This window comes from Borostomias antarcticus (genome assembly GCF_949987555.1).
Source record: "Borostomias antarcticus genome assembly, chromosome: 6".
In the NCBI taxonomy this organism is placed as follows: domain Eukaryota; kingdom Metazoa; phylum Chordata; class Actinopteri; order Stomiiformes; family Stomiidae; genus Borostomias; species Borostomias antarcticus.
Genome location: NC_140239.1, coordinates 22,367,177 through 22,392,395, shown reverse-complemented (window position 1 = coordinate 22,392,395; position 25,219 = coordinate 22,367,177). Strand labels below are relative to the sequence as shown.

Genomic DNA, 25,219 nt, shown 5'->3' with positions numbered 1-25,219 from the left:
TAGTTTAAAGAGCACGATAGTTCTTATTTTGTGCGCTGAAGCCTGTTGGACTCAATATCGGTTTTAATTTCCTCCACAGGACTACCAGACTTGGCTGGACCTCCGAGAGTTTGAGACGCGCAGGGGCGAACGCTACATCACGCACGAGAGTGACGATGCACGCTGGGAGGAGTACGCCGACGAGAGAGACCTGCACTGCCCCAAGCACTTCATCATGGCGCCTAACCTGGACGACATGGAGGAGGACCCCTAGTGGCTTGGAGGACTACCTACATGTGTTTCAGCTGCAGTCCACGCAGGGAACCCTGAGTCCCATGGTTGATGTTCTGGTCCCTGGAGCCTGCTAATGCTTAGACTTAGGCTTTAACACAGGAGATACAGGTTCATATGCATGTACTGTATGTGCAGAAAAAGGCGTCACGGTGCACTACCACATGGAACAGACAGGAGGCGCTGCACATGCGTCCGGTGGCACACAGTGATGTAGGAACCCCATGAGGGGGTGACAGTATTCAGGTTGCTTTGTTTTCATAACATTCCAGAGACCTTACGTGGCTTTTTCTCTATACCAACTGCCTTTCTTTACAAGCCATAATATACACGTCTCGTGAGGCTGACAGACAAGCCCTGGGCGTTTTGGGATTCTCCCTGTTAACAGAAATAAACTTCTGCACTGCCATTCAGACCAGGGAAGGGCTAGTTTAAGGTGTGGAGGAAATCCAAGCTTTTCAGCTCTCTAGCATATTTTTGTTATTTTGATGTTATCATCCTGTTTTAAATTTCCTCACACGTTACTACATTGAATCGTTTTTAATTTACCATGGGAGTGCTATTTTTCAAAACATTTCTTTCAAACTGTTTCATGAATTACTGTTGAACTGGAATACAGCCACTACAACAGAATATGCTAATGTCAAGAATATATTGTGATATCTATATTTTTTGCTCATTTGTTGGGATGTTTTTGCACTATTGGCCTTTAGTTTTTGGCACCTTTGGTTGCTTTGAATGAAGACAAGTTAGGAATCAGCAGCTGCTACACAGTCTTAATGTCTCATCTGAGAAAAATTATGTGGGAGGTGAGACGAAAACCTGAGAACTCAACCTTGAGTCGCCGTCACCTGTCTTTTAGAACGCAACATTCTGTGTGTCAGCTGAATAGTGTGAAGTCGAGAAAATATTCAATATAGAATGGAATGGCGCGCAAGCGTAGGGAAACGTAGATGTTGACGTTCTGCTCTCAGCCATAACTTACAGATGTTTATTTTTTTTCAATGAAGTCAACATGATTGACAGATGCTTTTTAAGCATCACATTTTATTTGTGGTGTTTGTTCGTCTTGTTCTGTTGCGACCCTCCTCTTAAAGCTCTGCCTTATTTCCTCTGCGTCTCCTTTGGGTTACACAACATGTACCCTGTTGTTCCTTTGTCGAGCATAACCTTGTGAGTTGAGAACTAGGTTGACTCAAGGCTGGTGCTGCTCCAGTTAAGGAGCTGCAAGACCAAGACATCACAAACACAGGCTCCTTTTAGGAGGGAACGAGGGAGAGAGAGCGAGGGAGAGCACAAGGATTGCAGTGTACAGTATGAAACATAACGATGGCATACTGTATCAACAAACATCAGTGTTTGTCATGTATATTACATGTGGCTTGTAAGGACAAGTCAAAGAGGCCATTAGGCGTGTTGTTAACTAGTTTGCCGTGAGAGCAGTGGTAGGATGCAGTAGCTCACTATGCCTTTCAAACAGTCTAATCTGATCTGATCACGTGTATCAAGATCACTTGTGGAGTTTGTCAGAGCTTTTGGGACATTTCAATTGGTGGTGTGATATGTGGACTGTCTTTTTTAAATGATGGCCTTGGTTTGTCCATGTAGTACATTTTCTCAATATTGGTTCCTCAAAGATGCTGTGTGGATTAGCAGTTCTTACCCAAAGCAGCCCTGCTATTTGGTTTTTGGTGTTAAACCACTTTTACAATATTTCCTTTAAAAGATGGGAGGCTTAGTAATTTCCCTATTTTGGTATGAATCTATTTTCTAATCTCAATCCTACTCCTTTGGACTGTGAATCACTGTTATGAAATATGCCATACAGTATAAGTATACAAAGCACATTTATATGGGCGATGAATCCTGAGAATCATTAATCCTGAGAATCATTTCCAGTCTATGCTGCCACTGGTCTGGCAGATGTCAGTGTTTTCTATATTTCAGTTGTCACATTATCTAATAAAAACAGCTTCTCGGACAGTTATGCAAAACATATTCCTTATTTTTTTGTGTAACTTGTTTCTTAAATAAATACAAAAACAGCTTACACAATCATATTTCACTGATGATTTTCAAAACACACAGATCATTAAATTGGCCACTGGGAGAAGACTCAGTGGTTGTATTTCAGGCAAAGCTCTTTATAGATCTGTAATCTGGGCAGTTAAACCCAAATGTCACAGAGTGCCAGTGGAGCCTGTCAAAAGTCATTGTGCCACATTCTAGCTCAACAGAGCATTTTGTGGGGAGGAAAACGACTGCTGTGTAATGACACTGCCACATGTTGAGGGCCAAGAAAAGGCGACCAAACTCTTGACAGAAGACATGTTCAAAGGAGTGGAAAATGTAAGCCGACACAAGGCAACTCTTATAACAATACGCAATATTGTACATAAAAAAATCTTGAGATGTGATCGAATTGACACATTCTGCAAAGGAAACCACTTGGGACGTTGACCGATTCAAAAACAAAGAGGGAACGATCCACAGTGTGGAGGGTCTGGTAATGATGTTAAATCATCCGTCTTTAACATGATAGTTCCACATCAGCCCCCCTCTGTAAGCCTGCTGGTTATTTTGGCTATGGTAACAGTATATTTTAATTAGTACTGGAGCAGTGAGCCTGTCAGAGGAAGAGAGAGCACGCTGTGAGTGGCTACTCTACAACTCCGCGCTTCGCAGCAAATTGCTTCAAGATGTGGAGGCAGTGCACCAATGAATGGTTTCCACCCATAAAGAGAGAGAGACACAGAAGAGTGGGCCTCGCCCCCTCAGCTTTGAACACTGTGACCTTGGGTGACGTTATTTCTTCTCTGGCGCGTGGAGTCAAAAGATGCAATGATGAAGACGCACAGAACAGCGTAGTACATCATCACCACTCAGCACCTTCCTTCACCGAGGGTTGATCCACCGACCTAGAGTCTTATGAGTACAATCAAGATACTGTCCTTAGTCCATCGATGCAGCCTCTACATGCTTTCACAGTCAACAGCCTTAGGATGAACCCATGCCGCTGGCTCACTCTTCATGAGAAGCTGAGCTCGCTGAAGCCGGCCACGGGCAGGGGTGCCGGGTCCTTCCTCTGCAGGGCCACCAGGTCCTTCTTCTTTGTCGCCTCCCCGGTCGGCGTGGGCCTAGCGAGCCGGCTGTGGGGGAGCAGGCTGAAGAACTGGAACCTCTCCCCCATCTTGCTGGGGTTGGTCAGCATGTCATAACCCTGGATGAGCTGGGCCCTCGTGCCTGGGTCTGCACAGTTCCTCAGCAGAACCTGAGGAGGAGCAGAACATTTCAACAGACAAAAGAGCAGAAGTGGAAACCCCCCCCCCCTCCCCTCCGAACACACTGTTTAGTGTGTGTTTGTGTGCATGCGTGTTCATCCCCCCACCTGTAGACGTGTGTCGATACCCATGTTCTTCAGGAAGTTCCTCTGAGAGATGGGGCCCATACAGATGACCGTTTCTCCTGCCATCCTCCTCAGGTAGCTGAAGTCCACGTCGGCCGTCAGGTCAGCTGAACCCGGGGAAGCCAGGACATCATGGAGCTGGTGACCTCGGAAACCCTGGGCAGTCAGACATTAAACGTTGATTTCCACTTTCCAAGTTCAACAATTCATTAATTTATGCTTTGCCTGTTCGGCAAACACAGTGACACATTGCACATATTTTACGATACTTTTTTTTTCTTCACGTTTGTGAGCTGCACAGTTTGGAAAATGGTGGGATATCTTCTACTATGATCTACTGCCTCAAGACATGCAGCTTTGTGTGGGCCTGTGTGATTCATGGCTGCCTTGTTCACAGATGTGTCTGTGTGGTTCCCAGCCACACGTGCCGTTTGAGGTGGTGGTGGGGTGGGGGCACTTGTTTGATCTCCCCCACCCCCCTTTCATAGTGCGTCCCAGAGCTCTAGGACCAGGCAGAGCCCACCACTCCTAATAAGTGACAGATGGGGCTGGGCTGCGCGGGGGGTGGGTGGAGCCACAGGGAGGAGAGGCGGAGACCAGTTGACCCTAGTTTCCGTGTGTCATCAGCAAAGGGCAAACAAGACCTGCCCGCTTCCTGTATCTGTTTCCTTCCTTGCCGTGCTGCTTTCGCTAATCACTTTGCCTTACACACACACACACACGCGCACACACACGCGCGCGCACACACGCGCGCACACACACGCACGCACACTCATGGCGAAACACCTACTCTGAACGTGTCCGTCTTGGTCCCGTCGTGCCCGTAGTCAGCGATCAACGCCGCGCCCCCGTCCTCTGTGATCCGACTGGCCATGCGCTGGATGATGACCCCTCCCTCCGGGCAGACCTCCACGTGCCGTCTCTTTTCATCTACCTAGGAGGTGAGGGGTTTCAAAAGAGAGAAAAAAAAAAAAAAAAAGGCTCTGCTTACATCCACCCGGCTGACACACAGAGGCCGAGCGGTGCGCACACACACATCATCAATCATACATGACTTCACTTCTAATTCCTCTCTACTTAGCACCAGTTCCAAGCCCCTGGGCTACAGAGAAAGAGCGGGGGTGGGGTGAGGAGGGGAGCTTGTCAGAGTGGGTTAGACAATCAGCGAACACTTTGGAGTGGGGCGGTGGTATAGGTGGTATTAACGCCTCCATCTCTAATGGAATCCCCATTAGTCCACCATAATGACAGTGGAACGCAGCGCAAGAGATTATGAACGGCTTTTAACTAGTGGGCTGGCTTCAGGTTAGCAAAGCGCTGCGTGGATGCGCTGGAGCCATTAGCCAGGATTTAAAACCAAGCGGGCTTCACCCAAGCTCCCTCATGATGTAAGCCCCTGGCAGAGTGATCAAAGTCCCAGTGCTCTTCCAGAAAACCCAGATCAAATAGGTTGGTACTGTATATATTGCACAAACAGGGGTAATAAAAGCCAGATGCTGCGCAGCCGTTCAGCTCAGAGGGAAGGGGCTGTTGAGCAATCACTGCACTACTAATGCTGTAACGAGGGCTGAACCAATTAGAGAGGAGTGTTTTTATCACATCTACTTGCTCCGAGCATCTACAGTACCGTGCAAATATCTGGACCAATCAATATGGTAACACTTTAAATTAAGCAGTACATTTAGCCTTGATAACGGGGTGTAGAAAGAAAAGTGATCTCACACTCACTTGTATAAGAGTAGAGGAGGCCAGAGTGGGAGACGGCACTATGACAAACCTCAGCTTGTCTGTCTCTTCTGGGTCGATATCCACCATAACTTCCCTCCAACCTTTCTCTGTTCTCTATCCAAAACAAAGCACACATTCCAGTATATGGTTAAAAAGAATTATACCGGTCGACAACAATTACAACTTAAATTAGTCAAGTAAATTAGCATTAGTCAACAAAACGGCAGCCAAGCAAATATACCTGGAATCTGTGGATGGGTAAAGCATCGAAGAACTCGTGGGCAAGGTAGATGCTAAACCCTGTTTGAGGTAAAAAGCCAACCATCATTAAATCATCATAAAGAACTTGACAGATCACATCTTGTAATATAGCAAAACACTACAGATTGGCATGTGCCTCATAAGAAAGGTGTTGTCTACCTTTAGGCACATCATCTAGCGTGCGGTACCAGGAGATGGGCAGGCCTGTGGTGGTGGTGCCATGGCGGTACACTGGCTCATTCTCGCTGGTTGCCACCTGGTTCTGGTCCCCTGTTAGACACTGGGCCTGGACCTGGCTGAGCTTTGGACTCACCTCTACCAGGTGAACTGATACTGACGCCCTGTCTAAGGCCGAACTCAGCTGACTAAACACCTGGACACACAAAAACTTTATCTCTTAAAGATAATATATGGAAATAGCACCCTCCACTGGTAATGTATTGAACTAACAGAAATAATGAGCACATACTGTAATAATGAGAACAAACGTACCCTGAGAATGTCATTGGCCAGGGAGCCTCTTCCTGGTCCAAACTCCACCAGCTGGAACTGACTGGGCTTCCCTGCTCCCATCCACTCACTCACACACCAGATCCCCAGCAGCTACAGACAGTCAGGGTAAACAGGGATATAGTAGTTTAACCCAGGGGTGAACAGTCTTAATGGCAGAGGGGTTGGATAGATACATTCCTTTCATATAACCAAGAAAAAGCTGACTCCTCTTACCACAGTCTTTAAACAAGTTTTGAGTTGTTTAGTGATGCTGCTAGGTCAAAAAAACTACAGGATTAGCAACCCATGCATTCATGGGTTTTCATCACTTTAAACACTGAGAACATATCAAGATGCTAACCTCTCCAAAGATCTGACTTATTTCTGGTGATGTGATGAAATCTCCATCCGCCCCAAGCATGTCATTCCGCACATAATAACCCTGAAAAAAAGTTATAGAGATAAGATATATATGACAATGTCAAACAAAGAAATGGCACCTACAGTGAATCAGGGCTCACTTGCTCTAGATGGGAGGTCTTGTCTTTACCGTCACTGGGTTGGTGAGAACCTCTCTCATGTATTCTGCTACTGCAATGGGACCAGTGGCTTTGATTTTGGAGGACAGATGCTGAAGCATTGAATTCCGTGGGAGCCGTTCTTCTGTTGTTGAACTGCTGGAGCATGTTCTGCCCTGTGCCACACTCCATCTCACTATGGGGTAAACATTGGGGAGAGGCAAACAACAAACATTATTATTATTAAAATGAATGTGTCAAATGATCAATGAGGCTATGAGTCAGTGGAAACAGCTTCCATAATACAGATAAACGCCACTGACCTCTCTTACCTGACGATAGTGGATGACAAGGACAGGCAAGGGCTCTGCTCAAATTCTGCAGTGTTTTAGGAAGCCTCATTTTAAACAATACATTCCCCGAAATAGTCTAACGGTACTAATATGCTCAGTTGTAACAGCAAGTCTGACTTTGAAATACCTGAAATAACTTTGACAAGTGAGCAAGCTAGCTCACTGTTAGCTAACGTTGGCTAGCTAGCCGAATGGCTGGCTACCGCTAAAAGGCAAAGTAGCTAAAAGGCCACCACAAAGAATTTGCAATTTACTGGATTCGTTTTACAATGAGTTAATACAGAGCTGATAAGTGCATCCTGATATACACCTTTCGACTTCAAAACATAACCTAGTCATAACCTGGCTGAGCTGATCCACGGAGCATGTGAAAGTTCAGCCCATGGATGTATTGGTTCAGCCCAGCGCGTCCAGGAAAACAAAACTACTGATTGGACAATATCAGTTGCCTAGTTGTAACAAATGTTTTGATTGGATGGAATTGACCTGTGAACTTTGAACTGTATCAACGACAGATTAAGAAATTCTTAAGAAAATTAAGAAATTATTTGCTGTTATACAAATATGAATGTATTATCGGTCTACAATAGGGTCACAATGTTTAAAATACAAATGTATTAAATATGTAGGGAGAAATATTGAACTCAAAAAAATCTAACGAATGCAGACACCGAGAACACTTCCAGGTCGCTTGTACTCACTCCATCCATGCAGCATGGCACCGAAGACCAAGCATCGTAAAGCTAAAGCCAAAACACACTATGGAGAGGAAAAAAATGAAATTGATTTGGAAAATGATGATGAAGAAGGAGGTGGAGAATCAATACCTAATGGAGAGGAGACACAACCGGACGACGAATTGAGCTTGGACGACGTTTTACGTTTAGGAGGAACTAAAGTAAGTAGCTAGCTAGCATTGATTCTACAGCAGCATGTGTGAGGGAGTGTAAACGTTTTATGCAGTGAACGTTAGCTAGCTAGCCATGTTGGACAGGGGATAGCAATGGCAGATAAATTGTATGGATACTAGTTAATTTAACTAGATCAAGTGAACTGGCTACTGCCAGCTGTCTGACCAGTGACCACTCACTCTATGAATTTAGCTAGCTTGCTATTTGGGGGTAACGTACTGTATCCCGTCTAGTGGCTTGAACAGAGTATCTGGGAGCAGAAGTAACTTATGGTGCGTTCGTTTGTGGTCGGAGGTGGCAAGTCGCAAGTGGGAAAATACCTACCTCCAACCTGTGTGCATTCGAGCTATATACCATTATATCACAGTTACCTAGTTATATCTATATACCATCATATCACAGTTACCTAGTTATATCTATATACCATTATATCACAGTTACCTAGTTATATCTATATACCATTATATCACAGTTACCTAGTTATATCTATATACCATTATATCACAGTTACCTAGTTATATCTATATACCATTATATCACAGTTACCTAGTTATATCTATATACCATTATATCACAGTTACCTAGTTATATCTATATACCATTATATCACAGTTAGCTAGTTATATCTATATACCATTATATCACAGTTAGCTAGTTATATCTAGTGCATTCGAGCAACTGGGGGCTGAGAAACATATCCGAATTCACGACGAGGAAGTGCGAGTTCATGCGGTGTTTTATTTAATCATTCCTAGTAGCAAGTCGCAATTTGCCACCTCCCAGTTATAAACGAACGCACCATTATTTCTAAATGTACTTTCCTTGTCTTTGTGTTTAATGCAGGGTGATTACATCCTCCTCGCCAGCCTCAACGACACGAATGATCTTATTGATGGAGGTAAAAAGGGAGCCATAGATGACTTGGAGAAGGGCGAGTTGGAGAACTTTATAACCAAGCTGGGCATCCGGTCGTACGCAGGACAACAGATTATTCCGGATGAGCCAGAGGATGGAGAGACCACAGAAGCTGGTCAGAAAGGCAGTAAAAAGGCTGAAGCAAAGAAAGCAAAGTCAGATGAACAGAAACCCAAACCAGTGACAAAAGGGGAGGACCTGCAGAGGACAGAGGATAAGAAAAAGAATAAGAAAACAAAGGAGACTGGAAACACCAGTGCCCCAGCCACTGGAAAGAAGGCCAAGCTAAATGTCAACCTGTTTGAGTTTCAGCCGAGGCAGTTGCTTCTTATCAAACCAGGAGGTAAATGGTTTGACCTGGAGTACACCGCGGAGGGCACCTCCACCCCTCAGGATGACTCACTGATCTCCCAGTACAAGGTTCTGGCACAGAAGCTGTTTGAAGCCGAGACAGGGCTCTATAAGAGCAAGAAGAACATGCAGAAGGGGGCACACTCAGCCTGGATGAAGAATGTAGTTTCCACAGGGACCCTTGCTGACAGGATGGCCGCCATGACGGTTCTAATCCAGGATGCTGCGGTGCACAGCCTAGAGCACGTGGAGAGCCTGGTCTCTATGGTAAAGAAGAAGGGCAGCCGCAGACAAGGCCTAATGGCCCTGGACACCCTTCGGGAGCTCCTGCTGTCGGACCTGCTTCCAGAGAACCGGAAGCTCAGGACGTTTGCCCAGCATCCCTTCGACCGGCTGGAGGAGAAGGCCAGCGGGAACAAGGACGCCCGCGACCGCCGTCTCGTCCTGTGGTACTTTGAGCACCATCTGAAGCACCAGGTGGCCGAGTTTGTGGTGGCCCTCGACTTGCTCGCCCACGACACGGTGGCCGCCACCAAGGCCAAGGCCCTGGCCACGGCGCATGAGCTGCTGTGCAGCCGGCCAGAGCAGGAGAGGGCCCTGCTGGTCCAGGTGGTCAACAAGCTAGGAGACCCGGAGTACAAGACTGCGGCCAAGGCCTCCTACCTGCTGGAGACCCTGCTGCACAAGCACCCGAACATGAAGGCGGTGGTGTGCTGCGAGGTGGAGCGCCTGATGTTCAGGCCCAACATCAGCCTGAAGGCCCAGTACTACGCCGTCTGCTTTCTCAACCAGGTGCTCCTGAGCCACGAGGAGGCCGACCTGGCCAGCAAGCTCATCACCGTCTACTTCTCCTTCTTCCGAGCCTGTGTCAAGAAGAAGGACGTGGAGAGCAAGATGCTCGGTGCCCTGCTCACTGGGGTGAACAGGGCCTACCCCTACGCCAAGGCCGGGGACGAGAAGGTCAAAGAGCAGCTGGACACCCTGTTTAAAGTGGTGCACCTGGTGAAGTTCAACACAGCTGTCCAGGCTCTCATGCTGCTCTTCCAAGTGATGGACTCTCAGCAGACCGTCTCAGACCGTTATTATGTAGCTCTCTACAGGTAAACTACACTTCCTGGTATTATTAGTGTGACTGATAATGGATTTGATTCTCGTACCTTTTGGACAGTATTTGATGTAATGTTGGGTTTTCCCTATCAATATTACCATATATATATGCCTTTTATCGTAACTTGGACATTACTTCTATCATATATATTCTTTCTGGTTCACAGGAAGCTAATAGACCCAAGTCTATCCCAGTGCTCCAGGCAGAGCATGTTCCTCAACTTGGTATACAAGTCTCTCAAAGCAGACATCGTCCTGCGTCGGGTCAAAGCCTTTGTGAAGAGGCTGCTGCAGATCAGCTGTGAGCAGAATCCTACTTTTGCCTGCGGGGCCCTCTTCCTGGTGTCAGAGGTCATGAAGGCCAAGCCAGGCCTGAAGCTGCTCCTGCAGGAGGGCGGGGTGAGGACACACTCCACACACAGAAAGGAAATAGTATTATTGCCATATCCTCGGCACACATTGATCATTCCTAACGATCTGTCATTTGCTTTGCTAGGATGGTGATGAGGAGCATTTCAAAGACCTTACTGAAGAAGGTGATGACGATGATGAAGAGGAGAGGTTTGTGGATGCCGACAAAGTGGAAGAAGGACTGATTGAAAAATCAGAGCAGCCCAAGCCCACAGCATCATGGGTGCATCATCAGAACCTGGAAGGTCAGTTTTGTCAAGAACATGTCCCATAATACATTTCTTGTCATGCTCTGTAAAGGAACCTCATCATTTGATGTTAACCTAATCTTCAGTAGCTACAAATTAAGTTTTGTGTACACAGGTGGTAAACGTTTGGTGACGTATGACCCCTTACACAGAAACCCCTTATTCTGTGGGGCTGACCACACCACATTATGGGAACTGCAAAGGGTAAGGGCCTCACGGCAATGCTGATGAGTGTTCCGTGTGTGTAAAAATGAATACCTCAGGAATTCTGTTCTTACACCTTTTGTCTCCTCCCCTTAGCTTTCTGCACATTTCCACCCCTCAGTGTCACTGTTTGCCAAGACTATCTTACAGGTAATGCTTACTGTTCATTTCGATAAATGAAATAAAAAGAGTGTGTAAAAAATGCAGTCTTTTACTACCCGGATTTTCTTGTCTCTATAATCCTACTGCATGGCAATAAAACAAATTCTGATTCTGATCTTTTCTCTATGCCCTCAGGGAGAGTTCATCCAGTACACGGGGGACCCGCTCCAGGACTTCACTCTGATCAGGTTCCTGGATCGCTTCGTCTTCAGGAACCCCAAACAGCTCAAGGGCAAACGTATGTGCTCCATTATTCACACCAACAAATCTCCACACAGTAATCTGGCTTCGCCAGACCCAATTCACAAAAATGTGAAGGGGGTTATCAACGGTCGCAGACCAAAATGTCTCTGGACACAATTGGGTAGATCTATAACCAATCAGAGCAACAAAGGTGGATTAGTCGTTGTATCATCATATCAAATGGGTACAGTCGTTTTATTAGATAAACGGTTGTGATTGGCATGGCAAATATCTGCTGGGTGGAACTCAGTCAAATGGGAGCGTGGCCAGATTGATCTGTGTAGAGGAACATGGGGCCATTTAATTGACTTTTTTCTTCTTCTAACGAATTCACCGAAAATACAGACGTCACAGTGATGCAGCCCAAACAGAAGCTGTCCATGAACAACATCCGCTCCTTACCAGGTTAGTTTCTTTTGAAGTCATTTTTCAGTTTTTTTTCTTGATTGGTCTTCATATAAGGAACCCACTCTGTTTGTTTAAGTGAACTGTGAGGAGTTCCTGTCCAAAGAGGAGAGTCAGATCCCAGTAGACCAGGTGTTCTTCCATCGGTGAGTGCCAGTAATCTTGAATGAATGAGCCACCATTGCGACAATGCCCATTTCTCCTATTTTAATAATCCTCAGTTTGTGTGAATACCATTTTTCCTTTTATTGAATACTCTCTTCCTCTGCTTATCTCAAAACTAGGTTCTTCAAAAAACGGGAGCAGGAGAAGAAGTTGCGTCGGCCCCGGGCAGATGGAGACAACGAGAGTGTGGAGGACGTGGATGATGACGAGTTTGAGAAGCTGCTAGGTAAGTGGAAGGACTCCACCCATGGTTGTGAAGACTGCAAGATGGTAAAACAGGCCACTTAATGCTCCACCAAATCCATAGATGAACCTGGTTTCCTATTTTTCCCCCAGATTCATATGAGGGAGACAGTTTCTTCCCAAACGTACCAGGCGACGGACTGGACTTCGCAGGGTAAACACACTGCATTCATACATTGGGACGCTTATGGGACTACCCAACCATTCCATTGAAATTGTTCAATGATTTGACATACATAGACATTGTTCAATATTAAGCCCACTAGCTAAGAGGTTCCCCCGTGTTTTACAGCAATGTAAAGAGCAAGTCCAAGAAGGGTAAGAAGGGTGGTCAGGACTCGGAAACAGATGAGGACTCTGATGACATGGATGACCTGGATGATGAAGAGGTGTCTCTGGGCAGTATGGACGAGGAAGACTTTGGAGATGAGCTGGACGAGGAGGGAGGGGCATTCATGGATCCTGGGGGAGATGATGTGGAAGAAGGTATGCTTGATTTAATGCCTTTCTTCTCTCGAGATTGCATTCCAGTAAATTGAATCGAAACTGATGGGCTTATTTGTAGATATTGTGTGTCATTGTTTTAACATCAAGTGATCAAATTTTTTTTTTTTTTCCTCAGATCTTGAGGATGATCTTGAAGGCAGTGTTGCATTTGATGGTATGTACTCAATGTTAAGTAATTTGAGTACAAGCAAGATAAAAAGGTTTTGTATTAAGCCCCAAAAACCTTATTTACTAATGTTCCTGGTTGCACATACACAAGTATATCAACTGTTTCCCCCCTCAAGATTCAGATGGTGAGATCCCAGATATCACTCCAACTCCTAAGAAGGGCAAGCGGAAATCATCAGAGGACCTTGACTTCTCTGGCTCTATAGGTTAGTAGAGGGTCCACTGTTGCTTTTCAATTGTTCCAGTAGGAGTGTAGCATCTTGTCTAATAAATGAGAAATCCTGACCTCGTAGGTTCAAAACCAGGGAAGAAAAAGAAGGGAAGAAAGGACACAGCCGTATTTGCATCTGCTGAAGAGGTAGGACAATTAAGCATTATGTATAACAATAGAGACATGTTTTTCCTCTATGTAATGAAATGATGCCAATGTTAATGTCATTTTTTGTGTTTTACAGTTTGGGTGCATGTTGGATGAAAATGCTGGGTCCAAGTTTGACAACATGGGCATGAATGCAATGGCCAACAAAGACAAAGCAGGTTTGTTTTCAACAGTTAGTCTACTGGCTATGCAAAACAAATATGTCCAAATAATTGTGCAGTAAAAACACAAGTACAAAGAAATACATTTTATTTGGTTGCCTAGATTCTAGACAGAAACACAACCAAGTAATGGAAGTCATTGAATTGAACTCATGTCAGGGCCCAGTTCATATCAAGGTGGTTGATGCATGTTGGTAATAGTTATCACTTCATATCAGAAGAATACGCTTAAGTTTCTGCCAGTGAAGGATCATTGCTCCTCCTTACTGTGCATCACTCCTTCCTCTGTTCCAGACGTCAAGCAGCTCAAGTGGGAGGCCAAGAGGGACGATTGGGTCCGGGGCAGAGATGTCAAGACAATGAGGAAGAAAAAGGCCATGTTCAACAAGAGGAACAGGTTTGGTAAAGCAAAGATGGGCAAAAAGACTAAGTGAGTTCTCTGAAACCTGGGTCTTGGATCAACTCACCTCTACTCCGTCTTGGTGGACCATGCTTTGATGTCTCGTTGTCGGGTTCCATAGACCCCGGACATTTCATTGCACTTGTAATAAACTGGAGGGAAGAGAAGATGGCCCTTCACACAGCATTCATTACTTTCAATCAAGTGTTCAGGATATCTGTCCTGTTTGATGCTGTTTATGGTTCCTGGTTTGCACCCATAATTTTGTTTATTTGACATAAATTACGTTGTGTATTAAAACTTTATTTAGCAAGCGAAGTATGTGGATGTTCCTGATTCTGCATAGTATGTCTACTCCACCTATGCACCTGTCACTAAGATTTGATTCAGGTGCGCAGGAGATTTTTGATTATCACATGAGGCCTGTATGAAATCAATGATACTCTGTATCTCGGAGTCTGTTCCATATTTTTTAAGAATTATACATTGAGAACATCCGCACAATGCATACAATACATTATCAGGATCAGGTCATAATTTGCGTTAACTCGGAACATCACGTGGAAAGGGCTCTTACGGTCCAGAAGTGAGGGTGTCGTCGTATTAATGTTGCTCCTGAACTCTGAATAAATAAATGAAAACATTGCATTTTGTTCAATGTACGTTCTACATCATTACAGTACAAATGTGTACCTTCTATAACATTGCAATGGATACCGTTTATAAATAACGTTATACTTGTACCTTGGCTTGTGTCCATCTTGTGATAGATGTAATAGGCACCCAGCACACCAGCTACTTCTGTTATTACAAGCGCCTTAAACAAGGCCTTAGCCAGCCCCGCATACGGTCTATAGGCCATCTGTAGTGGGACATGGGGAACGAGCTTTAAGTTCTGCAACAGCACCGGTTCATGTATTGCAATGGCTAGTTCATCTACGTAGTTAACTACAAACAGAAATACTGCAGCACGTTGGCAGCTGAGAAATGTCAAGCCAGGGTCAGTGTAGTCGGTCAGTAGGGGCGCCCCACGTCAACGTCAATAAGAGATCCAAAATTACGTTATATACTTCATGAGCTAAATGGTGAGATAATACAACGTATAGTATATTCAGCGGTGTTATAAGATTCACTATGTCAAGGAATCGTTACATTAGCCTACTCTTATTTCACTGCACCACCTCTCGACGACAACCAACCGTATCCGCGTCTAGTTGACAATCCTGCCTGATATCAGGCTGTTAACGTTGTCTGTGGATTTTATCCTGTAACGTTATGTTTCTTTTAGTTCCCGTCTACAAGTTGCTGTTTAGTCTACTTTATACACAATGTGTCGCTAACCTAGTACAAATTACCAGTTAACGTTACCTAATGTTATATCCAGCTCTTCACAAGGATCTCGTCTACAACACTGTCACTGTGTTGTAGCTAGCTAGCCTGCTTAGCTTGGGACTTGTTTTATTTATTGTTATTTTGTAAATATTTGAGTAAATAGTAGACGAGTGCCTTATGATGCTATATAGTTTACGTTATAAGGAACTTGTCATTTATAATTAAACTATTAAAACTAGCTATTACAGCTATGTGACATCTACCTATGTCCTTGCACAGCATGGATGGATGGCGGTTCTCCACTTCCTCGTGCACTACGGTGGCTCGGCTGATATTGTCGGAAAACCGCGCACCTCAGTGTTTCAGGGCCTTGCATCTTCGAGAACTCACCAGCAGAGGTCGTTACAGCCTCCCACTTCAATACTTGCTTCTATTCAGACGGACGATCAAGCACGATACCCCCCCCCCCAATTATGAGTTGAGTATAATATTTTCATAAAGCCAATTTTGAAAACATTACTTATAATGCCTTGTTTGAAACCAATTGATGTGCAGTATGAAATCAGGAAAGATTCCCACATTAATGAATGAGTCAAAGAATGCTGCTTGGACAGACTAGAGGCATCAACCTCAGCACATCCAGGCCTAGCCTACTGTTGGAAAATAGACCCCCTGACACAGACTGGATGTTTCAAACACTTGAGGACAACAAGAAGGCGCCACTGATGAGGCTAACCACTGCTCTTGGCTGCACCCGGAGGAGGAATATTTCTTTATTTGTCACATGTAATGTATGTGTACAGTTATGTTGTTTGTTGCAGTTATAATGAAATGACAGCTTGGATTGGCGGCCACAGATGCATTTGTGTGTAGCAACTCATTCACGTGTGTATTTGTGTGTATCACTGCTGTGTGGCTAATAAAAGAGCATAGAGGTACTGTAATTAGTTTGACATTTAGGCCAAATAAGCTGGAAAATTGGAATCCTGATCCCAGCGTGCTGATTTGGTTATTTTCAGGAACTGAGAGGATAGAAAACCGCAGAGGGGTTCACAGGGCACTGGACCACTTGCACTTCCTGTGGACCCAAGCCTGTGGATACTTCGATAGAGGGGACCATATAAGTCCTAACTAAGTGACAATATTTGCTCACCTGAAATACACACATCTGGCTGTTGGGGTGGGGTCAGGGAGGCAGCTGCTCTTGAGAAAGGATGAGAAGGCCAGGAAGTTTTGCAGGAACACCCCCACTGGGGGTGACTATTTCTCACCATGTAGCCCACTGGGCTTGATGTGAGGGAGGGCCATGTTTGTCTGAAGCTGCAGGAGGCTGATGAGGTGCTAATCAAGAGGAGTGGCCGTGCCATCAGCCTCCACTGTGGTTAACCTGTTAGCTGTCAGAACCTGTAAAGAGGCCGATTTATTGGGATCTGGAAGGGGCGTTCTCGGGTAGACAAACACAGGCTGGACACTCGTGTTGTTAGCTGGCAGGGATCTTTGTTATGGATCCGAGAGTGACGCAAAGCTCTTACTGAGCTCACAGGTTTCACTCAGGACCTTCTCAGCAAACACTGCAAATTGTAAGCTGAGGGCCAAAAGTTCTTGGAATAGTTATGGCAGGGGCTTCGTGTTCCAATGTTATGTTACTATATATTTTCCAAACTCAGAAGCAGATCTGAGCAGATAAAAAATGTACTGTACTTAACGTTCAAGACAAAGAACCATCAGACTCCATACTGTTTATAGGAAACACAAATCACCCAGCTCAACCAGTCAGTGACTAGCTGTATACGTTTAACTTCTAAACAAAGACAATGAAAGACCAAACTTGTTGGGGCACTGGGTATTTGAATGATATTGGGATCTAATTTGAATTAGATGGATACACTGAACCGTATGTTGTTGTTTTTTCAAAAGTTCTACCTGTTATACTTTATGGCTTTGATGTGAAAAGACAAAAGGCAGAAGAGCTGTGCGCACATCCAACCTCAGTAGGCCAGGTGCTGGATCTTAGAGTACATACGTTTAGAGCAGGGGTGTCAAACTCATTTTGCTTCAGGGGCCACATAGAGCCCAATCTGATCTCAAGTGGGCCGGGCCAGTAAAATAATAGCAAAATAACCTAGAAATAACGTCAACTCCAAATCTTTACCTTTGTTTTTCAATATTTCAATATTATGCCTTAATTTATCATTTAGCCTATATATGTGCATTATAACTCACAGATCACAGTGGATCTACAAAGGCACAAAACATTTATTCACAGATAGGCCTATGGAACTGAAAAAATGGCATTTCACTTTGATTAAAACAACTTGTTTATTTTAATGTACAGTAGATACATTTTCACATCTGACCACCTGAACTGACTCACCACACTATGCACAAACTAAAGTGGGAGCTATGAAGAACGTTATCACCCTGCCTTGTAAATGTATTAAATTTGTACATTTCAAAAACCCATAAAAGTGATAGCAGTGCATGAGCAATGGAGTTACACCAGACCAAACTATTTTGTGCTGAAGCTGCTGACTGATATTATACTGCACAATGTTCATGGTCTTTAAATATTACATTACCACAGTAAATGTTATTTTTAACAGAACTGTATTCTTCAGAGTGTTCTCATCAATTGCAACCGAAAATGCAACAAATGACTTGACTTTGTGATTCATTTGGCTGTCCAAGTCTGCGGAGAGATCTGAAATTCTATCTGCGACAGTGTTCCTCGTTAGGCTAATGTTGGCAAAGGCCTGTCGCTTTTCAGAGCACACGATTTCTGCAGCCTTCAGCATGTTTTCACGAACTCGCCCTCAGAAAATGGCTTGGATCCTAACATTAACTCGTTAGCAATAAGGTAGCTAGCTTTCACCGCTGCATCACTGACCTCTCGGCTACGGGTAAAAACAGACTGCTGTTTCTTCAGACCCACTAACAATTCATTTATCTTCTCTATTCTCAGTTGTCCTCGCAAATGGTTGTATTTTTCATCATGATGAGTCTCATAGTGGCGTCGAATATTATATTCCTTGAGCACTGAAACTTGCTGATTACACACCAAGCACACAGGTTTCCCTTTCACTTCTGTGAATAAATAAGAATCAGTCCATTTTTCTTGGAAAACTCTGCACTCTGTGTCAACTTTTCTCCGTTTTGACAGACATTTTGGTAATGACGGTGCAACCGTGGGTAATTTTGACAACAAGAGCTTAATAACGATAAGGCAAGATTGCCAGATGATTCTGGGCGCGTTGCTGTCACGTGCTGTTTATTTCCGGATCTCTCGTTATGTCAGTGCGACCTCTGCTGGACAAATTTGGAATATCTGTTCCTTTTTATTAATTTTGGACGTCGTCTCGTGGGCCGGTTTGAACCATCTGGCGGGCCGGTTTTGGCCCGCGGGCCGTATGTTTGACACCCCTGGTTTAGAGAGAGGAAAGATCCGCACACTGATATCTCCCGGTTCACTTTATTGGAAAAAAGCAACGTTTCCACCCTTAGGTCGTTTCCGAAGTTGCCCGATGAAGACCTAAGGGTGGAAACGTTGCTTTAGATGTGAAAAGAACAGTGAATTATATCAAGATCCTTTTACTCTTGGGTCTGGCATGTGTGCAGAGAGCACGGTGGTCTCTAGCTGCTCTCTTCAGATCTGACACAGGAGTCTCTTGTTCTCTTCACCTTGGTTGTGTGTCCTCCCTGTTCCTTCGCCTTTCAGATTCATCACCAGGTAAACACACTGTGGCAGGCCGCAAACCTGGAGCCCATTGCCGTTGTCACAGCTGTACAGGATAAAGCCCCAAATCCAAGCCTCACTTTGGAATGTTTGCTGTGTCTATGGGCAATTGGCAGCAAACATTTTGGTGTGTCTTTCAATGAAAAGGCTCTTTATTAATTTTGCTTTGATTAATCACAAGCTTAACCTCTTGCCCTTGCATTCTTTTTTTCTCTATGTTGCTCAGGGCTCAAGCGTAACTGACATAGGCTAATAAGATAATTAATCTTTGTCACAGAGGAAAACCCTGTATCTTTATCAATGGGGCAAAAAAAATGTGTATCTTAAATGGATATTAGATTCTGCAGTATATTCTGAGTGTAACATGCATTGCCCTAACTGCTCCTCTTTTAAATGATCTAGGCTAATTAATATAGTAGGCCAGCACTTACTCAATGCACTGCTTAATAAACAAAATAAAGAAACACATTTATCAAAGAATAGGACAACAATTATTATATCTGTGGGCAATAATGTTGAAATCTCAAGGTTAATCTCGTTTTTCAATCTACTTTATGCATTAGTATAAACTAGTTACTGGCCTACATGAAATGCCTAGATGTCTTATCAAAACTAAATGAAATGACATGACAGCAGGGGATCAACTCTTCAAAAGCCTTTTTTTTAGGATTTGTTGGCATGTGTGAATGTGAGACAGTGGTAAATAGGCTAGCCTACATTAGGCCTACCTCACTAGCATCTCCTTATTTTAAGGTTATCAGCAAATGATGTGGATATAATCCATTACATTATACTTGATGGTGATCAAACACGTTAGGTACACTTTGCTTTACTCGAGACCTGTAGCATATCAAACATATAGCCGAGATGAGTCAATAAAATGATGGTCAGAATATAGACACACCAGGCCTAATCACTTTCTCTAGCAGCCACTGAAGACAATGACGTGTAATATATAGATTGCGTTCATTAATGTTAATTAGTCTTTGGTGTATCAAATATTGTATGAAGTAGGATTCACAACATGACAAATGCATGTGTCAATTGCACCAATGTTAAAATAGCGTGCAGATTGGACCACGGGTTGGAGCACAAAAAAAAAATTGAAATAGCAGTTGTAGCCTATCCACAATTCAAATCAGAGCTAATAGATCAAACAACAGCAGAGTAACGTTTTATATATTGACACTCAATGTTTCGAAATGCTGGAACACAGCGTTCTACGAATTTCTGCTTTGCTGTCAGCGTGTACCCTTATCACCCCCTCACTGCAGAATTCAATCGATGGACCCCTGGACTTATTGCTCAATTATAAAAAGTGGAATTTTGCACCCTAAATCATCAGTAACCTAGGAATTACATTTCTCAGAGCCGATAGTGTGTTAGTAGTCTATATATCCCCACATGTATTGCGTATAAGCGGGCAGAACAGGCATATTAATTGGGCTATTATTTTAAATTGGTTGGAATAACGTAACATTTTCGAGTCCCCTGTCCAAGTTGAATTATTCTAAGAATCGATCATGCTAATAAAATGAGGACCACACTCCTTGCAGAGGAGGATGCAAGCCAGTGACGTCCCTGGCTGACACAATAGGCTGAGAAGGGGGCTATGGGCGAGTGAAAAGGCTTCGTTTGTAAAATTCCGTGTCCCTTTTTTTCTGGTGACAATCAGTCTTGACATTACTGAATCCTTTTTAAGGGGGTTGTGTTTTTCAGGGAGCGCAGGTGTAGACTACAATAGTGGTCCGACGCTGAAGTCTCGTGCCTATAGGTGTGAGCAGATTATTCAAATAGGGCACTGAAGGAGTGAGGATTGGTAGCTGAGAACACAGACCTGAACCACAGCAAGGCGAGGGGCGTCATACAACACAACTTTTGTCACCGTCAGTCTCAGTTGCTTTACAGCGTGTAAAGGCACTACACAGGCAGACAGACACGCTACGCATGATCCAGCCCCTGGACAGCGAACTGTCGCCCTGGGCTACCAGTGGTCACCCATCGGTTAAGGACGCTTTTCAGTTGATCTGGCTGCTGAGAGGCTGTTGGGGAAATTTGTTTTGGACCGTCCACAATGCTGAGCGCTGTTAAAATGGAAGGACACGACCATTCAGACTGGAGCGCATACTACGGAGAGCCCGAGGTGGGTAGAGTTTATATATGTAGGCTATGTTGCTGTATATACAACTCAATATTAGCCTTGAGATAATATTAGCCTAACTTTGTGATCAAATATTGACTTGAGGCACCTCGAAATTCTCCTCGGATCTTTTCGCGCTCTGAGCAATTGCACATTGGCATATGGAAGGAAAAATAAGTCTTTGTGGTGCCTATGCTTAGCATATTTATCATTTCTTTTTCTTTTTTCCAACCAAAACGTTTGGGGGAACGTCGGATTTTCAATTCTATTGAATCAATTTAGCTTATTGTAGCGCTCATTCCCCTATCGTTTTAGACTATAATCACAGACATTTTTGAATAGGCTATGCCTATCTGTAGTATATGTTTAAGATTTTGATTCCCATGCTACCTTTTTGCTCTTTATAAATCGTGAAATAGGCTACATAAGGGCCTATGTTTAATGTAGCCTTAGGCTCTTTAAAGTCTAGACTTTAGGCTATGGCTTGAATGAAAGTATTTAGTCTAGCCTATTAGACTTCTACTGGAAACGAATTTCAAACGAATAAGTAATTTTATGTTTTATGGTAGGGAAGCCTAGCCTTATCATTGGTTAAAGTGATGTAGGCTATATTGGTTGACGTTTCTCTGCTCTCCTGTTTCTCAGTGTTATACCACAGTTGGGAACATGAACTCCGGACTGGGAATGAACTCTATGAGCACCTACATGAGTATGCCTGGAATGACCTCGACAAGCAACATAACAGCTAGTCCCATGAACATGTCCTATGTGAACACGGGTATGAACCATTCAATGGCTGGGATGTCACCTGGCTCTGGGGCCATGCACAGCATGGGAGCGGGGATGGCAGGCATGAGCGCTGCGCTCAATCCGAGCATGAGCCCATTAAGCACACAGCCTCCGTCAATGAATGCTCTGACATCCTATAGCAATATGGGCGTTATGAGTCCCGTGTATGGGCAGTCCAACATAAGGTCAAGAGACCCGAAAACATACCGGAGAAGCTATACCCATGCCAAGCCCCCATATTCCTACATTTCGCTGATCACTATGGCCATACAGCAGTCAACCACAAAGATGCTCACGTTGAATGAGATATACCAGTGGATCATGGACCTATTCCCCTTCTACAGACAGAACCAGCAGCGCTGGCAGAACTCTATCCGCCACTCACTGTCATTCAATGACTGTTTCCTCAAAGTGCCCAGGTCCCCAGATAAGCCAGGCAAAGGCTCTTTCTGGACGCTTCATCCGGACTCAGGGAATATGTTCGAGAACGGCTGCTATCTTCGGAGGCAGAAACGTTTCAAGTGCGAGAAATTACTCGGCAGAGATCCTGAAGGGAAGGCGTCCGAGGGTGGATCTAACAGCAGCTCTGAAAGCTGCAACGGCAACGATTCACCCCATTCAACACCTTCTGTCAAAGACGTTAAAAGACCCGTAGCAGACTCGAAACCCCGGCAGGCAATGAGCCCCGTGCGTGCACCCTCTCCTCTCCCTCAGACTCATCACCTGCTGTCCCAGCATCACTCGGTGCTCGTGCACGAGGGGCACCTGAAGCCCGAGCACCACTATTCTTTCAACCACCCGTTCTCCATCAACAATCTAATGTCGTCGGAGCAGCAGCATCATCAGCATCATCATCATCATCATCAGCATCAGCACAAGATGGACTTAAAAACATATGAGCAGATGATGCAGTATGGCTATGGCTCGCCGATGACAGGAGCACTTTCAATGGGCTCAATGTCTAAAACGGCCATGGAGGCTACGACAGACACATCATACTACCAAGGTGTGTATTCTAGGCCAATAATGAACTCCTCTTGAATCTGCTACCTATATGGACATTTAAGAACTAACAATTTGTACATTTGTAAATTGGTAGTTTTGTTTTTATCCATCACAATGGGGATATTGGACCACATTCAGAGAATGGTGAGACGAAAATGATTTTTGATTCCCACGTTTTCTGAAGTATTTAGCATAGGCTACGTGGCTATTGGTATTTGTGAAACTTGTTCGATGTTATTATCGTTTGTGTATCCCTTATCACATGCATAACTTTGTATTCATGTAGCAAACGAAAATCTATATTAAAGTATGATTTGATTTTTTTGGAACACGGTTTCTTTGTAAGGTGCGAAATAACTAAATTGGGCAATAGAGGGCTTATAAGGATATAAGGATATAAGGAAAAAATGTATATCGTCTAGACTCTTTTAGTCTATTTTACAAAAACGTCCTGTGAACAAGCACCAGAATCCCCAAAATATATAATAGCCTAGGCTATACAATAGACATAGCTAAACATTGCTATGAAACCAAATCAAAATACAACAAAAACATCTTTAAAGAGAATGAAAAAACAAACAAGAAAACTATTCTTCAGATGGGTGTTGGACCTCATTCTCCTTGGCTGACAGGAACCAAGAATCTAGTTTCATATGGTGCAACATGTCTAAATACCAAGAATGCTACTCTGTAGGACAAAGCAATAAAACACACAAGATGGAGAATATAGCCTATCACGCAGGGGCGATTACAATTTCTTTCTTTTTTTAAGATAAGGGTAAAATTGAATTAAATGTTCCAATTTTAAAGAAACGAATAACAACTTAGGCTAACATCAATGTATTATTCTATAATAACAATAACAACAATAATAGTAGGCTAATTATTATTAGCCTATTATTATTATTATTATTATTATTATTAGGCAGTTTATTAGCCTATGTTATAGCCTATTATTATGGCCTATTATTAGGCTTCTATTATTATTATCCGGCCTATTGCCATCTCTTGTAAAAGGCTACTTATTGAAACCGAGGAAAAGATCTGCATTACTAGGCCAACATTTGTTTCAATTATCAGAGGCCTATCTCCATGTGATAACTCGAGAGCGAAAACAATGAACCATGAATGTGATGCTCTAACCTGCCCCTTTGTGTCGGTCCCACAGCGCGGGGTTCCTCTAAACCACTTAACGTCTGACTCACCACTGATCCGATAACTGATAAAAAGTAGTGTCATACCCCTCCGGATACATCAACACCTTTGAGATGTCAGTAGGCTATGCACTCTCGCCGAAGAAACGCAAACACGTCAATGTCACACATTTAGCCAAACCAGAATAACCCTACACACAGTAGCCTAACCTCCCATGTGACCCATAATCAACGTTAATGATCGGTGCATAATAGAATAATAATCTGCAAACAGTGGCCAAGCCAGAGACGCATAGGCCTAAAGACTACAATAAAGCGTATGCGAGGTCAAATTTGTTGCGTTGTGTCCCAGCAAATTTGCACAAACAATTGTTTTAAAAATTTGCACAAACAATTGTTTTAAACAGTTCTAATAATTCCACCTGTCGAAATCAACATCAGAGTAGAATAGTCTTTGTTTTAAACAGGAGGATATGTAAACCTTTGCTATGCGGCAAAAAAAAATCAACACCTTGCGCGTTCAAATACATGTAGACAGACCAAAGCATATAGCGTAGTCTTAGCTCTAAATCATGAATCTTTCTCCCTTTAGTGTTCAGTGACAGTGAACAATTCAAAGGTAGGTACATCAAAAACGTCATATTCCAAGCAGCGCTATGCTATCACTTAGGGCAGTTTTAAAAATGGTGTGTATGAATTAGAGGGACAACAGCATCGCAGAATGCATTCTGATAGCGCAGGTGGATCTTCAGTTCGGAATTTAGAATAGTATATTAGACAAATTAGAATTGACAAATTAATCGGAATATCAAGCCAATATGAGCAAGTCAAAATTCTGTGTTATTGTGATTATGAAATCCCAGACCTTGTTTTATTGGCCACACAGTGATAGTTACACGCGTGAGAGGTGAACACAACACACAACACATGCATGCTTTCTTCGGTTGTCGCTGGTGGAAATTGTTCCCTTGGCAGGAGCAGAGGCAGACATCGTTCATGGCACCCGGGGACCAGGTCCTGGTCAGGGACTGGACTGAAGAGCATCTGTTCTGTTCTGC

The 25,219-nt window shown here is 43.8% G+C and overlaps 5 protein-coding genes across 7 annotated transcripts in view; 3 read left to right on the top strand and 2 right to left on the bottom strand.

Moving 5' to 3' along the window:
* The window catches only part of LOC311310322 (serine/threonine-protein kinase D3-like), a 30,783-nt gene extending 28,477 nt beyond the window's left edge, over positions 1-2,306 (top strand). For both annotated transcript variants that reach the window (XM_084439756.1, XM_084439757.1), the window contains exon 18: positions 80-2,306. In XM_084439756.1, coding sequence (XP_084295882.1) covers positions 80-253 — 174 coding nt within the window. In that variant the 3' untranslated portion in view covers positions 254-2,306. The remainder of the gene's footprint in view (positions 1-79) is intronic.
* A 140-nt stretch (positions 2,307-2,446) lies between these two features.
* Positions 2,447-7,356, bottom strand: ndufaf7 (NADH:ubiquinone oxidoreductase complex assembly factor 7). 2 transcript variants are annotated; one of them, XM_084439758.1, is made up of 10 exons: positions 6,999-7,356; positions 6,708-6,871; positions 6,519-6,599; positions 6,158-6,268; positions 5,825-6,038; positions 5,646-5,704; positions 5,405-5,518; positions 4,467-4,610; positions 3,659-3,832; positions 2,447-3,541 (listed from the first exon to the last, which is right to left on the bottom strand). In XM_084439758.1, the coding sequence occupies exons 1-10, from the start codon at positions 7,075-7,077 to the stop codon at positions 3,299-3,301; spliced, it is 1,383 nt and encodes a 460-aa protein (XP_084295884.1). In that variant the 5' UTR covers positions 7,078-7,356; the 3' UTR covers positions 2,447-3,298. The 2 variants fall into 2 exon arrangements, with proteins under 2 accessions (XP_084295884.1, XP_084295885.1); XM_084439759.1 differs by having other exon boundaries at positions 7,008-7,356.
* Positions 7,357-7,743: 387 nt separating this feature from the next.
* cebpz (CCAAT enhancer binding protein zeta) lies at positions 7,744-14,566 on the top strand (the record flags this gene model as incomplete). Its single annotated transcript, XM_084440064.1, has 17 exons — positions 7,744-7,926; positions 8,783-10,305; positions 10,480-10,711; positions 10,809-10,968; positions 11,087-11,175; positions 11,272-11,325; positions 11,473-11,575; positions 11,926-11,985; positions 12,065-12,131; positions 12,270-12,376; positions 12,487-12,547; positions 12,686-12,879; positions 13,016-13,054; positions 13,185-13,274; positions 13,362-13,426; positions 13,524-13,605; positions 13,903-14,566. The coding sequence occupies 17 exons, from the start codon at positions 7,744-7,746 to the stop codon at positions 14,040-14,042; spliced, it is 3,249 nt and encodes a 1,082-aa protein (XP_084296190.1). The 3' UTR covers positions 14,043-14,566.
* The window catches only part of LOC311310090 (protein CEBPZOS-like), a 27,609-nt gene continuing 16,069 nt past the window's right edge, over positions 13,680-25,219 (bottom strand). Inside the window, exons 2-5 of the mRNA XM_084439494.1 lie at positions 14,753-14,870; positions 14,586-14,630; positions 14,076-14,160; positions 13,680-13,913 (exon numbers count right to left, since the gene is read on the bottom strand). Of these exons, the coding sequence (XP_084295620.1) occupies positions 14,078-14,160; positions 14,586-14,630; positions 14,753-14,870 (246 nt within the window). The 3' untranslated portion in view covers positions 13,680-13,913; positions 14,076-14,077. The remainder of the gene's footprint in view (positions 13,914-14,075; positions 14,161-14,585; positions 14,631-14,752; positions 14,871-25,219) is intronic.
* Positions 20,435-23,387, top strand: LOC311310813 (forkhead box protein A2-like). Its single transcript, XM_084440385.1, has 2 exons — positions 20,435-21,216; positions 21,859-23,387. Exons 1-2 carry the CDS (start codon positions 21,148-21,150, stop codon positions 23,041-23,043), a joined length of 1,254 nt encoding a protein of 417 aa, XP_084296511.1. The 5' UTR covers positions 20,435-21,147; the 3' UTR covers positions 23,044-23,387.